Raw genomic sequence first — 16,519 nt, forward strand, 5'->3', positions numbered from 1 at the left:
ATGAGCTGCAAATATAATCATTCAGCACACGCAATGTGACTTATCAAAGCTTCTCTATTCAGCACATCTATGTAAACCAGGGGTCTTGTTCAACAGCCATAAAGATCACACTGAAGGTTGTGATATAAACAACTTTAACACTCTTACTAATATGCGCCACACTGTGAACCCTAACCAAACAAGAATGACAAACACATTTTGGGAGAACATCGTCTCTGTAACACATTATAAACGCAACATAGCAATTACCCAGAATGCCATGCATCCATGACTCTTGGCTATATTATACACCCCGCTAGCACCAAAACCAACCCCCCACGTGCGTCAGTTGAGGTGGGCGGGGTTGAGGGCGCGTGTATAATATAGCCAAGAGTCATGGATTGATATGTTGCGTTTATAATGTGTTACAGAGCCGATGTTCTCCCGAAATGTGTTTGTCATTCTTGTTTGGTTAGGGTTCACAGTGTGGCGCATATTTGTAACAGTGTTAAAGTTGTTTATATCACAACCTTCAGTGTAACCGGTATGGCTGTTGAGCAAGTATGCTTTGCAATCTCGTACGAGAAGCAGCGAAATGCATGCGTTCGGCCGGCACGCAGTTAGCATGGTGTAAAGGCAGGCGCGATGACTTGTCGTAGAGCAGTGGTCCCCAACTACAGGGCCGCGGCACAAATATGCGCCACACTGTGAACCCGCAGAAGAATTTTATATTAAGTTTTTTTTTTTTTTTTAAATTAAAACATTTTTTTTCACTGCATGCCATTGGTAAGCGTAGGGGTGAGAAGAGGTTTTAAAATTAGCGCCTGCTTACTTTTACCGCATGCCTTGAATAAGCGCAGGATTGAGAAGAGGTTTTAAATTAATTAGCGCCCCGGCGACTATTCAAGGAAATATGGTAATTACTTTATAAGAATAAACAACACATTACTACTTACAACACTAATAATCTGAGTACTATCAACACTTGTTATCTAGCCATAAAACACCTAGTCAACCTGAAGCACTTTGCTCATTTTTTAAGATACCAGTATATACCGTATACTGCCATTCCAACTAAAAATGCAGTGGCATCAGATTTGATCCATATCGCCCAGCTCTAGGGTGGAGCATGGTTTTATTTGCAATCTGGGAATACTTTCAGAAACAAACATTTTGCAAACACATGCAGAAAATGTGTTATAAATGTGACTGTGGAGCAAAAGTCATTGAACATTTACACCAAAGATGATCAAATATACAGTATTGTAAACTAGACTACAAAGATATGTTTTAAGTGTACATTAAAATCATCGTAATAGAATCAACATTTTGTACCAACTGTTTCCATAGCATCCAAAAGATTTACTAATCATCGGAAAGGTAGATACAATTAAAAAAAAATACATTAAAAGGTAATTAGTTAATCATGGAGGGCCAGGAATAAATACGAACAACAGTCGCATCTGTTCCCATGTTTGCGTCATATGAATGATGCCACGAAAATGTAAATAGTGTACATTTTAGGGCTGCAGTTATCGATTATTTTAGTAATCTATTAATATGTTTGATTATTCGGGTGATCTGATAAAAACCCACATTATAGCCTCTATGTGTATTTTAGGAACAATTGTTACTCAAAAAATGTTTTGCTTGCTATAATGTTGGGGGGCAAATGGCCCCCCAAAGACCAGAAGGCAGACAGCGGTGCAGAGGAGGCGCCCTCTGCTGAGGAGACAGATGCACAGCCGGTGGAGTGTGCAGCAGAAGAAGAAATACTTGAAGAAATTCAAGAAAATGATAAAGAAGAAGAAGAAGAAAAAGAAGAAGAAATAGTTGAAGAAATTCAAGAAAATTATGAAGAAGAAATAGTTGAAGAAATTCAAGAAAACGATAAAGAATAAGAAATAGTTGAAGAAATTCAAGAAAATAATAATGAAGAAAAAGAAGAAATAGTTGAAGAAATTCAAGTAAATGATAATGAAGAAAAGGACAAAGAAAAGGACAAAGAGGATGAAAAGGACAAAGAAGACAAAGTAAACGACAAAGAGCCAGTGGACAAGAAGGAAGAACCAGAAGACAAAGTAGATGATGCAGCAAACAAGATGGAGGAGAGGAGACAGGAAGAAGAGAAGACAGGTGGCCGTGGCAGTCTTCATTTCCCGCCCCTTCAAAAATTGGCGGGGGGAGTAAGCTCAGCCGGACGGAAGCCCGGCTTGCATCTGGCGATGGAGGACTGTGGAGAGGCGGAGTTGACGGGCCAACGGCGGGGCAGGACACACTGTAGCCCTGCTCAAGATGGCGGCAAGGAGGCAGAGAATGCGGCAGAACAGAGAGGCGGGGGGTGCCCGGAGCAAGGCCACTGCAATCCAGATCAGGTGCGTGGCTCACACACCAGTAAACAATCTACATATCTCCTCGCAGTATATAAAAGGGGAGATATGTTGATTTATTACTGGTGTGTGAGCCACGCACCTGATCTGGATTGCAGAGGCGTTGCTTCCGGCAGGCCCTGCCTCTCCGTTCCACCGCATTCTCTGCCTCCTTGCCGCCATCTTGAGCAGGGCTACAGGGTGTCCTGCCCCCCCCCCCCGTCGGCTCCGCCTCTCCACAGTATATACTTTGACTGTTTTTACTTTTAATTTCCTTGACATGAGAGAAATAACTAAATGTTCCTGGAAGTTTATTCATTTGCCATAAGCGCGTAAATCACACTCATTTGCAACCACTCTCTTTGGATCAGTAAAAAAAATCCCACTAAAATGACAAAACTTTTAATCTTCTGGATTCGGAGATACACCCACACTGACTTGGCATTGCTTGATTTCTACCAAAAATATTACTAAGTAATTTAAAGGCTTCATTATTACTCAACCATAAACAACCTGCCTACACAATACACATTAGATTTCAATGTTAATGTCTTCTCAGTTGCTACTATCATTTAGACTTGGGGTGTCTCTTCATTGTCTGTTACCAAGTGCCCTCTGAAGTTTATCTAAATTAAAATTAAGCTGGGTTTCCCCTTAAGGCGGAACTGCAATTTGTTTGCCTATTGTTCACAATCATTATGAAAGACATGACGGATGTTATTTTTTTTAATGCATTCAAATTAATAAATAAATGCGATCAAAACTTTGCTTACAATGGAGCCTATGGGAACCGCTCAATTCTTCCTATAAAGCCCTTAAAAAACATCCAAACACCTCCATTAAGGTTTTATATACAATATATAAGTATATATGCAGTATAGTAACAGGCACATTTATAATAACAATTAATATTGACGTATTTTTGGTAATTTTAAGCATACGTGGCGCATTAATTTCAAAATCGCAACCATCAATCCATCCATCCATTTTCTACCGTGTGTCCCTTTTTGGGTCGCAGGGGGTGCTGGAGCCTATCTCAGCTGCATTTGCATCTCGTTTGAATATTTTTTTCTTCATCACTGGTTATTAGTCACTGCAGACGTCATGAAAGCCAACAAACATAATAAAACATCACTTGCTGTACATTGTCTGCTCTCATTAGAATGCTGACTGCTTGTATGTTTATATATTGCCATTTAGATGAAGAATGTCTTATAATCCTTGCGAAGAAAAGGAATGGGTGTATTTTTGTTGTTCCGGCCATTTTTGAGTCCTAAATGGCTATTAAAATGTACCAACTTGTTGGATTACATCCTCAGCCATCTATTTCCTAGGTGAAAGGCATGATTAATGATCTACAATAAACTTCCAAGGAGCAGGGAAGCGAGGAACCAGCAGAACCCTCGATGATGTAAACATAGGGACACATGGTAGGGATCACGTCACCGTTGTCTGTTAGTGTTTATAATACATCGACATCACTAATACTGGATAATTTTCAAGTCACAAAATGTAAATGGAGTATTGTTTGTGCTTTTTGAATGGTTATTCATTGGATTTTATGGGTGGAATGGAGAACCTACCCTTGGTCCGCTGTAAGCACACTTAATAGTTGGAATTCTGTGGGGAAAAAAATCCGTCTGTCGTCATGTTTTTCATAATGATTGAGAACGACAGGCAAAATTCCCAAAAAAGAGTGGAAATACAAGTTGACTTAATACGTTTATTTGTGTTTCATTGTATCCATTAAACCAACTGTCTTAAATGTCACAAAATGACTCAAATTATGAACATTCCGCTCCCAACACCTTTGGTAATTTTCGTACATTCTAAGTCACTGTAGTAACACTTCTGCACTCCGACCATGTGATTAAATCAGTTGTACTGGAAATAAGCAAATATTTGAAAGAGATGTGCTGTTTTTCATTCACACTCCTTATATAAGTCAAGAACACATATCCTTGGCTTTTTTATGCAATCGAAATTGGAAATAATTTATTCGCAAACTTTGGAAGTCTTTTGGTGTCATAAATCAAATATATAGGGCATCACGGTGAAACAAGGGTTAGTGCATGTGTCTCACAATACAAAGGTCCTGAGTTCAATCCCGGGCTCGGGATCTTTCTGTGTGGAGTTTGCATGTTCTCCCTGTGACTGCGTGGGTTCCTTTCGGGTACTTCGGCTTCCTCCCACCTCCAAAGACATGCACCTGGGGATAGTTTGATTGGTAAGACTAAATTGGCCCTAGTGTGTGAATGCTAGTGTGAATGTTGTCCGTCTATGAGTGTCGGCCATGCGATGAGGTGGCGACTTGTCCAGGGTGTATCCCGCCTTCCACCCGAATGCAGCTGCGATAACTACAGCACCCCACGCGACCCCGAAAGGGATAAGCGGCAGGAAATGGATGGACGGATGGATGGATAATAATAGATCCAATGCAAAGGCAACTTGTTTTACCATTCTACTGGAACTTTATTGTAACTGTATGTGGCGTACCGCCACGGCATTTTCATCCCGCCACACCTTGAAAATAAGTTGGGGTTTTTTCTAACTTGAAAACAAAGTAATCTAATGTATTGCAGTCCCTTAAAGAAATCACACAAAGTCTGGCATTATTTTTAACTTTTATTAACAATCTTACGATAACAAACGGCACAGGCCCAACAAGTTTTACCTCCTGTGCAAACCCTTTGGTCTCTGCGGGTCCGGTCTTCACCAGACACCAAACAACACTTCCTCATTCTCCGCCAATCAACTTTACGGTGTTTGTAAACATGGGAAAAATTTACATCAAATCCCAACTACACGAAAATGAAAAATTAACACCAGCCGGTCGTTACAGTATGAATTGATATGATAAGCAATCTACAAAATGTGCAAATATTAAGAACAGTTGTGTGATGTCATGCTAACTGCAGCTCGCCTCTTTTGCCAGGGACATCAAGGGATAGAAGTTGTCTCTAAACATGAGTACATTGTGTATTAACACCAGAAAAAAATGCTAGATTTGCTCGTTCTATGGTTGTTTTTAATTAAAAAAAAATTAAAAGTCTCTAGACACTTGAAAAAATCTCAACAAAGTACATTGTACAATCTCAACAAAGTACATTGTAAAATAAGCAGCAACAATTGAAAATAGAGCAAAATGACAATAAATATTAATACTAATTAATAATAACAGATTTGCTTTTAAATGTATGAATATATTTTTTGAGACTTTTTAAAGAAAAAAATACTATATTGACAAATTATTCGATGATGTCATGTTGACACGCCCATAACCACACCCCTTGACTATGCCCCCACCACCACGGGTACTCTATCTTGGCAGTCTAGGGGAAACACTGTTAAGGATATTATTTCTCTAACTCCTTAAAATGTAACGAGGTGTCTGTAGACATTCAGTCCATAGCGATTACGAAATCAGACATTGACAAAATATTTACACTATAAATGACCCCCGGAAGTCTACTCAACGAGTTAACCCATTCCAAAGCAGACATTCATTATTACATACACCTGTCGTGGGCCTTAAGCGACTATCCACTAAATGGATTTCCTAGTGTCCTTATGTTTCCAGTCTGTCAGTAAAGAGGGATCAATTCATGAATTCAGTGCCGAGTCCCTACTCCCATCTCGACAAAGTGACAGTTCAAGCCATTCATTAACTCCAAATTCAGAGGTTAAGTGCCATCTGTGCTCTCTTGTGGTTGCGCTTTCTTTGTTTCTTGCATTGAACAAAGAGAGCAAAGTCTACCAAGTCAGATACCTTGCGTGTTAAACATACTTGGCCAGTAATTTGATTATGATTTTCCTCCATTTCTACCCACTTAATACAGTTACCCTGTTAAATATGCTTGAGGGTGTGTCGGGCTTGCTGGTTAACTTGATTTCTTTTTAAACTCTTTACTCACACAGTTAAATTAGCCAGCCAGGGGAGGGACAGGCGAGCTGTGTGTGCTAAACAGGTTTGGAGGGACATAACAACACAGTGAGCTATTCAGGCAAAGGGAAAAAATACACATTAGCTGCAAGTCTGAGGAGAGTATGGTTTATGATTCTGATTTTTAAAAGGTAACATTTTGTGCATAAGTTTGTGTCTGAGATCGAGCAGTGGGTACATTATTAAATGTTTCCATATTTGTTGGTAACTTTGTTTTTAATGTGTTAATTTAATTGTTTAGTCAATTCTTAAATATAAATCAGGTCTTCATGTTTGACAAAAATGACCATAACAGCCTGTGAAATTGAATGATTACGTTCTTTTGAAGCAAGAAGTACAATGTAACAACCCATCGAGACATTTTTCCTTCATCCTCACAAGCGCCTGGGCAGCAGCAGCGGGTGACTGTCTACCAAACAAAGAGACTTGCCATAGGAGAAAATGACATGGGTTCTATTTTCAGCCAACATACACCCCCTCAACTACCGCCTACAGAACCTCCTACTCCTGCTCCCTCTCCTCCCTTCCAAGGCCTGTTCCTTTCTGCTGCTACAGTTTCGGCAGAACTCCTTACCACTAAATGTCAGTTCATCCCGCAACTCTCCGGTATGTTGGCAAGCGCAGTCAGTCAACTGGTCAAAGAAACTAGACTGCTATGCAGATTATGGATCAGTTAGATGGAAAGAAATTAGGAATGGGGAGCTATTGGGGAATTCCTGAGGGAGCCATGCTACCTCTGCACATAATGCTATATTGGGAGCAGCGAGACAAGACCCAAAACAGGAACTGATTAGGGGACAGTGAAAACAAAGGCAGCACTAGTCTTTCTGATGGAGAAGTGGGGCACAAGACACCCACTAATCCTTGAAGAAAAACAGCGGTCCCAACAACATAGTTGGACAAATTCATCATGTTAAAGGTCATGATGAGTGAAACTATTAAAATGGACCAGAGAACTGATTAACATACCGCCAGAGTGTCAATGAGTTTATAGCAGCATGTTTGTGCACTGGCCCTTGCCAAATAAAGCATGAAAGCTGCACAGTGTGCCCTTTGTGTGAAGAGACGAGTGTTGAATTATCTTGCTCGATAAAAGACATGCAGACCTATTTCCATCCCTGTCATTAGTGGGGACATGCCAATGACTGAGTCGGAACATGCCAATAACTGAGTCAACGAGTTGCACCCTGGCAAGGTTTTCGTACACACAGTAAGACTGCATTTAAGTTACCATGGGTTTTATAGTTAATTTTTTGTGCACCATTTGAGGTTTGTGGTTTTTACATCATAAACTGTCCAGTAAGGGCAGTGGTATACTCTATCCATCAATTTTCTACCCCTTGTCCCAGCCTATCTCAGCTGGATTCCGGCGGAAAGTGGGGTACACCCTGGACAAGTCGCCACCTCATCGCAGGGCCAACACAGATAGACGGCCAACATTTACACTCACATTCACACACTAGAGTCAATTTAGTGTTGCCAATCAACCTATCCCCAGGTGCATGATTTTTGGAGGTGGGAGGAATCCGGAGTACCCAGAGGGAACATGCAAACTCCACACAGAAAGATCCCGAGCCCGGGATTGAACTCAGGACTTTCGTATTGTGAGGCACATGCACTAACCCCTGTAATAACGTGCTGTCCAGTGGCATTCTAAATCAGAAAATATATATATTGAAACTAGTGATAAAGAACATTGCTCAAAATGTCCCATCACACTGAAAGACTACTTTAAAATTTGTAAATAAAAATACTTTAAAATATGATTGCTTTTCCAACACCACATTCATAGTCCATGTCTGACATCAGCTAACAGGACCAATCGTGTTAAATCTACTTTGAGTATATGGACACCTTTTTTTGTATAAGAAAACACAGTGGTGGCTACTGAAATAACTTTGAAGGAAAAACTCAAGAAATTGAACTTATCTGATGCCACAAAAACACAAGCCACACGTATACAATGACCAAAATAGCCTTAAAGGCCTACTGAAATGAGATTTTCTTATTTAAACGGGGATAGCAGGTCCATTCTATGTGTCATATTTGTTCATTTCGCGATATTGCCATATTTTTGCTGAAAGGATTTAGTAGAGAACATCCACAATAAAGTTCGCAACTTTCGGTGCTAAGAGAAAAGCCCTGCCTCTACCGGAAGTCGCAGACGATGACGTCACAGGTTGATGGCTCCTCACATATTCACATTGATTTTATTGGGAGCCTCCAACCAAAAGTGCTATTCCGACCAAGAAAACGACAATTTCCACATTAATTTGAGCGAGGATGAAGGATTCGTGTTTGAGGATATTGATAGCGACGGACTAGGAAAAAAAAAAAAAAGTAAAAAGAAAAAAAAAAAACGTGATTGCATTGGGACGGATTCCGATGTTTTTAGACACATTTACTAGGATAATTCTGGGAAATCCCTTATCTTTCTATTGTGTTGCTAGTGTTTTAGTGAGTTTAACACTACCTGATAGTCGGAGGGGTGTCTCCACAGGTGAATTGACGCCAATGTCTCAGGGGAGTCGACGGCAGCTACGGACGGCACAAGGTCAGCTTTTTTCCGGTAAGAAGCGACTTTTTAACCACAATTTTCTCACCGAATCCTGCTGGTTGACATTCCGTCGTGATAAATAGATAGATTCATGTTCGCTTGACCGCGCTCTGATCCATAGTAAAGTTTCACCTCCGGGAATTTTAAACACGGAATCACTGTGTTTGTGTGGCTAAAGGCTAAGCTTCCCAACTCCATCTTTCTACTTTGACTTTTCCAAAATAATTGAACAAATTGCAAAAGATTCAGCAACACAGATCTCCAAAATACTGTGTAATTATGCCGTTAAAGCAGACGACTTTTAGCTGTGTGTGTGCGCAGCGCTCATACTTTCTAAAAACCCGTGACGTCTTGCGTACACGTCATCATTACACAATGTTTTCAAGACGAAACTCCCGGAAATTTAAAATTGCAATTTAGTAAACTAAAAAGGCCGTATTGGCATGTGGTGCAGTGTTAATATTTCACCATTGATAAATAAACTATCAGACTGCGTGGTGGGTAGTAGTGGGTTTCAGTAGGCCTTCAATAACTTCTGCTTACAGCTTTAGAACTGATTTGTACCGATGTGAAAACATCCTGAAATGAGGACTGTTGACTCATCTATTCACACCTCATGTCATCTCTGCAGGGTACAACAGTTTGAAAGTATGATTCATGGAGAGAGGAGCTGGAATCGCATGTTTAGTTTGTGTGTTCTCACCTTCCTGGACACGAGGGAGGCTCGACTGGTCAATCTGCAGCTCTGCCATCATTGTGCCATCACTGCCTCAGATCCAAAGGAGTTCGCGTCCAGCACCACGACATGGATAAACAAAGTGATTTGTTAACAAACTACGCATGTCTGACAGGTGACGCGATGTCTTACTACGTGACACTTTGTACAGCGTGACTATACCGCGCAGCTAATGAGACTTTACAGAGCATTTAAGACCGAGGTGTTCCGGGTTTCATTTAAACCTGCGTTACAAAACATTAAATGCGTTCTAGGGTTTTATTCCAACCTACCTTTCTCTACAGGCTGCCCTGGCAGTGTGTTCAACAAGTAGCAAACATGACAGCCAAGCGACAACTTTGCTGCTTCTTCGTCTGCCACATTGTCTTCTTCTGCTGCTGCCTTTTCTACCAAAGTGAACCTGGGTTTATTGTTTGAACGACCACCTTAACTTAACCTGAAACTGCCCGTACGGATATCAAGCGACCAAACCGCGATTATTAATGATGAAAAGAAACAAAGCCCGGTAGAAGTGTGTAACTTGAAACCGTCTTGTCTGGCTGACGGCGGCTCCTGCTCTGTGAGTTGCTCCTGCCCAAGCAGAGTGGGCGGGTAACGATTGCTGCGTTCGCGTGTCCCGGGAGCTCGGAATAATCACATGCATCACAAAGTTTATTCACACTCTACACAAATAAACACATTTTAACAAGTGTTTTTCATTTAGCATTCATCGAATATTATTCATGAACAGTGTAAGTGATATGAAATAAATTACTAAATGAATATTGTGTAAATATGAATGTAGAGTGGTATTTTCCCGAGTGTATTTCAAAGCAGCATTAACTCTGTATAACATACTGTACATATAGTTAGCCGCTCTTTCAGTGTGTGAACTATCAATCCACCCAGATTCTACCGGTGTTTTATAATGTTACATTATTATCTGGTGTGTTTACAGGTCGGGAAATGGGACAATCCAACTGTACAACTCCTCTCTAGGGGGCAGGGGGTTGGGGCAGGGGCGCTGCTAGGGATTTTGGGCCCCATGAAAAGAATCTTTACAGGGCCCCCAACACATAATTTCATCATCATTAGGGGCCTCTCTGAGCCCCCCTCCATCATGGGCCCCTAGAATCCGACTCCTTTACCCCCCCCCCCCCCCCCCCCCCCCCTTTTCGGCACCCCTGGGTATAGGATGCAGAGGTGTGGACTCGAGTCACATGACTTGGTCTCGAGTCAGACTCGAGTGATGAATTTGATGACTTTAGACTCGACTTGACAATGTAAAAAGACTTGCAACTCGACGTAGACTTAAACATCAATAACTTGTGACTTTACTTGGACTTTAGCCTTTTGACTTGACATGACTTGACATAACTTGCTACTTTGTTATTCGGCAGCTTTGTATTTTTCATTGTGTACCTGTCTATCAGCGTTGCGTGTGTCAGCGTGTGCGCTGTCAGTACAATAGCCAATCAAATTAGATCTACGTTGTTTTCATCCCACAGCCTTCATACAACCAAATTGCAGGAAAACCAACGAAGAAGAATGTCCAAACCACACGCCAGTGAACAAAAAATGATACCTAAAATAATTTTGTTTGGGTGTAAAAATTACGAGGTGGTCAACACAAAACGGTTTGCAGTATGCAGCACATGCGGTTTGATAATTACTGATGGAGAGGCAACAACTTCCAACTTCGTTCGACATTTGAAGTTGCACAAAGAACGGTAATATTTGAATGCAAGCTAACGTTTATTGGCTAAGTAACGTGACTTTTATTTGTTGTGTGGTTAAATCAGTGAGGCTGTAAACTCACTGCTAAAGTTACAACGTTATTGCAAACACGGGAATCTGTTGCAGTTCACTACCTTATTCATACTTTTCGTTCAGTGTTTTTTTTTAAGCAGGGTTACGTTAGTCAATATATCACACAAAGTAACATAACATTAGACGGCGGTCAGCAGCACCGCGTATTTTAGCCACCTAAAAATAGGCAAAATTTGTAAAATAAAGGTCAGTTAAAATGTATACTATATAATGAATATGCGTATCGTTTTAGCTAGCTTTCCGACATACTGCTGGTCGTTTACCTCAGTGACACCGGTCTGTGGATCGATTGGTACCGGGCCGCACAAGAAATAAAAAAAATATATATAAAAATTTAGTTTTTTAATCAAATCAACATAAAAAACACAAGATACACTTACAATTAGTGCAATAACCCAAAAAAAAACCCTCCCTCCCCCATTCACACAATCATTCACACTCATTCGCACAAAAGGGTTGTTCATGTCTCTTATTAATATTTCTGGTTCCTACATTATACATCAATACAGTCTGCAGGGATACAGTTCATGAGTACACATGATTGTATTTTTTTATGACAAAAACATTTTTTTACATAATGTAAATAATTCAATGTATATACCCCAATGATTAACTCTTGTGATGACTGTATTATGCTGATAGTATATATTTGTACCATGAATTGATTAACGTGGACCCCGACTTAAACAAGTTGAAAAACGTATTCGGGTGTTACCATTTAGAGGTCAATTGTACAGAATATGTACTGTGCAATCTACTAATAAAAGTTTCAATCAATCAATAGCTGCAGACCCCGTCCACAGCAATGTAAAGCCTAAGTCATGTGCTGGTAGCCTGTCTGCTTCTCTCTGTTGTGAGTGGGTCCCTCATACAACCCCACTTCACAAACCCCGAACTATCCCTTCAACTCGAAATAAGTTTTAAAATACATGACTAATGCAGCAACTGTAACCTAATGTTTACCACACACACACATACACTGTTAAGATTGATATTAATAATATGAGTAATGAAGAGTAGTTTCAGTATTTTTTATCTGTGGCTTTAAGGGATTTTCTGTCACATGTTTAATATGCTTACAGATTTCAAGAATACCTGATGAACAAAAGCATCACAAATGAACCACAGCAGCCTTTAATCTCGCAGTTCCTGAACAATCGTGTCGGGCATTACAGCATGACTCATCCACAGTAGAAAGCTATCACCAATGCAATACTGTCTGACTTCATTATTGATTGCAACTTGCCCCTGTCTATTGTGGAAAACAAGAGTTTTTGCCACTTTCTGACAGTACTTGCCACAAGTACAGCCCAGTGTGTCGCAGAACACTGACATCAAAAACAGAGAACCTCGCTGAAGAAAGACGATCAAAATTAAAAACTCAATTGAGCCACACTGACCATGTTTCAGTGACTGTGGACATTTGGTCTGACCGAAAGATGAGGTGATTCCTCGGTGTCACTGTGCACTGGATGGACAAAGAGGCAGAGAGGATACAGCCAAAGTCCAATCTCTTGGCTTGTGAGCGCTTCAAAGGCTCACATACAGCTGAACGAATCTGTGACCAATTTGAGGCAATATGTGATGAATACAACATTATAGCTAAACTGGACTACATTATGAGTGACAACGCTGCTAACATGCGAAAAGCATTCACTGTGTGCTTCCCCAGTGAACAAGAGGATGATGATGATGGAGATCATCTTGATGACCCTGAGCTTTGGTGTGATTTAACCGTGGAAGATCAGCAAACGGTAGATGTTGCTATATGGCAAAGAAAAAGCACTTGCAATGTTTTGCGCACACCCTTCAGCTGGTGGTGGGAGATGATTTGAAAGAAACAAAAGTGGTATCTCCTTCTCTTTCGAAGTTATCTAAACTCAGCTCACTGCTGCACACAAGCACAACATTCAAAGAAGTGTTTGATGCTGAATTTGGGGAACAGAAATGCATGCCTGCGGCAGTCAACACAAGATGGAACTCATCACTGAGGAAGGTGAAGGCTGTTCTCCAGTGCAATCATGTAAGGCTCTGTGCTGTTTGGCATAGCTCAGTTGGTAGAGTGGCCGTGCCAGCAACTTGAGGGTTGCAGGTTCGATTCCCGCTTCCGCCATCCTAGTCACTGCCGTTGTGTCCTTGGGCAAGAGACTTTACCCACCTGCTCCCGGTGTCACCCACACTGGTTTAAATGTAACTTAGATATTGGGTTTCACTATGTAAAGCGCTTTGAGTCACTCGAGAAAAGCGCTATATTTCACTTCACTGTTCTAGAAAAGGTTGGGCACAGGGAGTTGTCATTCACAGCACAGGAGTGGAATCTGTTGAAAGATTTAGTGGATATCTTGAAGCCATTTGGAGAAGCAACTGATTTGACACAGGTGGAGAAGGTCATCACAATTCCCTGTCATCCTACAAAACAATAACTATACTGAAATAAACTGCAATAACAAACAGTGCAATAAACAGAAATAACAGTGCAATACATTTTAAAGGTGTAATATACACATTACATCTTTCATATAATCGACAGTATTACCGATTTACTATTTTTTTCTATTATTATTTTTTTTTTTCATAAAATGGTCTCTTGTTATATTCTTGTTTTTACTGTTGTATTTTTGTTGTTATTGTTACTTTTTTATTTGTATTCTTATTATGTTTTCTATGTAATTTCCATTTAAACCTCCCTTATTTACGTTTTAATCTCAGAAATATTTCTAAAGTCAGAATTTTGTTGTCAAAGTTGGATCTCAGAATGATCATTCACGCGTTCATTTTGCCTCGCATTGATTATTGCAATTCTCACTTCACCCTTTTGAACAAGTCAACGCTAAAGAGACTTCAGACTGTACAAAATACGGCTACCACACTTTTTAACCGGTGCACCCAGAACAGCCCATATCACTCCCGTTTTATCCAGTCTTCATCGGCTTCTAGTCAAATTCTGCATTGAGTTAAAAATGTTAGTCCTGAGTCCTGACATTCGGTGTGTTGCATGGTGGGGCCCCTCAGTACATCACTTACTTGCCATGCCCCTACTCATCAGGGTTCAGCCTCCGGTCTTCAGGCCAGAGTCTTCTAAAGATCCAGAAAACTTGTTTTAAAACCCGTGGAGACCTGGCATTCCAGGCTATAGCTCTGATTCTGGAACAATTTGCACCAGTCTCTCTGTGATCTTGAATGTGTTGAAACTTTTACGAAACATTTGAAAACTTCTCTTTTTTAGTAACACTTTTTAGTTAATGCACCTTTTAACTATGATTTTTAATCCACTTTGTATATTTTTTATGATGTTGCCCCTGTTGTTTTAAATTTAATTGTTTTACTTTACCTATGTTTTGTACAGCACTTTGTGATTTTATCTGTGAATAGCGCTTCATAAATAAAATGTACTTACATACTTTAATAAATAAATACATCTCAATTCTGTACACTGCTGCTGGGATTTAAATTTTCCTGAGGGAACTCTCCTGAAGGAATCAATAAATACTATCTATCTATGCAGATATCCTTACAAGAATATTATATTGCCCAATCAAGTGATAATTTTGCATGCAGCTATATAGTTGACAGCATAGCCCATGTACAATAGCGCTGCTTTAAATTTATAATTCCAAATATATCAGTATATTTAGAAAAAAATCCAACAATTAACATTCAGTCTGCACCAACTGGTATGACATAAACAATGTCATGCCCAGAGGGGCGACCATACACAAGACTCCTGAATTCCCCTCCATTTCACTCTAAACACACACACTTTATAGTTTAATACACTAAAAACAAATTAAAAATTGCATGGAATTGGTTGAAGGCCACTTTTTAAAGCACATGCAAACAAATTGAGGTTTTCGAATTAAAAAAAAAATTGAATTAACATTTCGAGAGCATATCTATTAAGAGCCCCCCTAAATAATTTGTTTTTATTTAAAAAAAAAAAGAAATCAGATCTGTTTTTACAAAAAGCACCAACAAATTCAATATAGATTTACCAGAATATCCATCCATCCATTTTCTACCGCTTATTCCCTTTTGGAGTCACTGGTGCCAATCTCAGCTACAATCGTGTACGGAAGGCGCCGTACACCCTGGACAAGTCGCCATCCTATCGCAGGGCCAACACAGATAGACAGACAACATTCACAGTCACATTCACACACTAGGGCCAATTTAGTGTTGCCAATCAACCTGTTAAACCTTGGCGAGAATGTGGACTCAGGTGCAGAAGGGGGACAATTGACACAGGCTTTATTTAACAGTTTTCTTTGAAGTCTCTGTGAACAGAGTGATTAAGGCAAGGCGGCTATAGAATCTATGATAACAAAAGACAAATGGGCAAAACGCAACAGAAAATCACTCCAAAGGGAGGAAAAGGGCAATAGCAAAATTACACACGAATCTAATAACAAAAAGAACAACAATATATGAATAGCAAAAAAAAGTAAATCACTCACGCAGAGGAGACTAGAAACTCTAAACAGAAAGTACGCTATAAGAAGCTGAGATAACTACAAAGTAAAGCGCTCCAAGAGGAGGGGAAAAAAAGGAGGCAAAGCACTGAAATAAACACACAAAATTCTAGACCAAAAACTTTAGCAAACAAAATCACTCTTTCTCAGAGGAAACACATAAATCAATAAATAAGGTAAGGCAATACTTAGGGAACGTGATTCAAGGCTGTGGACAAGGCTGTGGACAAGGCTGTGGACAAGGCTGTGGACACGTAGCAAGACGAGATACTCTGGCACAAGACAAGAGGAGAACGAGACATTTATACACATGAGGGAGGGTGACACAGGTGGGCACAATCAGGCAATCAGGAGAGACATCAGACAAGTGAAACAGGAGGAAGGGCAAGTGACCTGAAACAAGAGGGAGAGTTAACCTTTCAAAATAAAACAGGAAATGACAAGACAACATGAAACCAGACAATACTTCACCCAGGTGTGACACAACCGATCCCCAGGTGCATGTCTTTGGAGGTGGGAGGAAGCCGGAGTACCCAGAGGGAACCCACGCATTCACAGGGAGAACATGCAAACTCAACACAGAAAGATCCCGAGGCTGGGATTGAACCCAGGACTGCAGGACCTTCGTAATGTGAGGCAGGCGCACTAGCCCCTCTG

At 40.3% G+C, this 16,519-nt stretch overlaps 1 protein-coding gene across 2 annotated transcripts in view; it reads right to left on the bottom strand.

Annotated features, from left to right (window-relative positions):
• ccdc187 (coiled-coil domain containing 187) overlaps nt 1–10,171 on the bottom strand; it is a 45,788-nt gene extending 35,617 nt beyond the window's left edge. The window contains exons 1-2 of one of the 2 annotated variants that reach the window (XM_061903158.1): nt 9,857–10,171; nt 9,552–9,613 (exon numbers count right to left, since the gene is read on the bottom strand). In XM_061903158.1, coding sequence (XP_061759142.1) covers nt 9,552–9,603 — 52 coding nt within the window. In that variant the 5' untranslated portion in view covers nt 9,604–9,613; nt 9,857–10,171. The remainder of the gene's footprint in view (nt 1–9,551; nt 9,614–9,856) is intronic. The other variant, XM_061903159.1, reaches the window with a different exon arrangement.
• Nucleotides 10,172–16,519: the final 6,348 nt, after the last annotated feature.

This window comes from Nerophis ophidion, linkage group LG06 (genome assembly GCF_033978795.1).
Source record: "Nerophis ophidion isolate RoL-2023_Sa linkage group LG06, RoL_Noph_v1.0, whole genome shotgun sequence".
Lineage (NCBI taxonomy): Eukaryota > Metazoa > Chordata > Actinopteri > Syngnathiformes > Syngnathidae > Nerophis > Nerophis ophidion.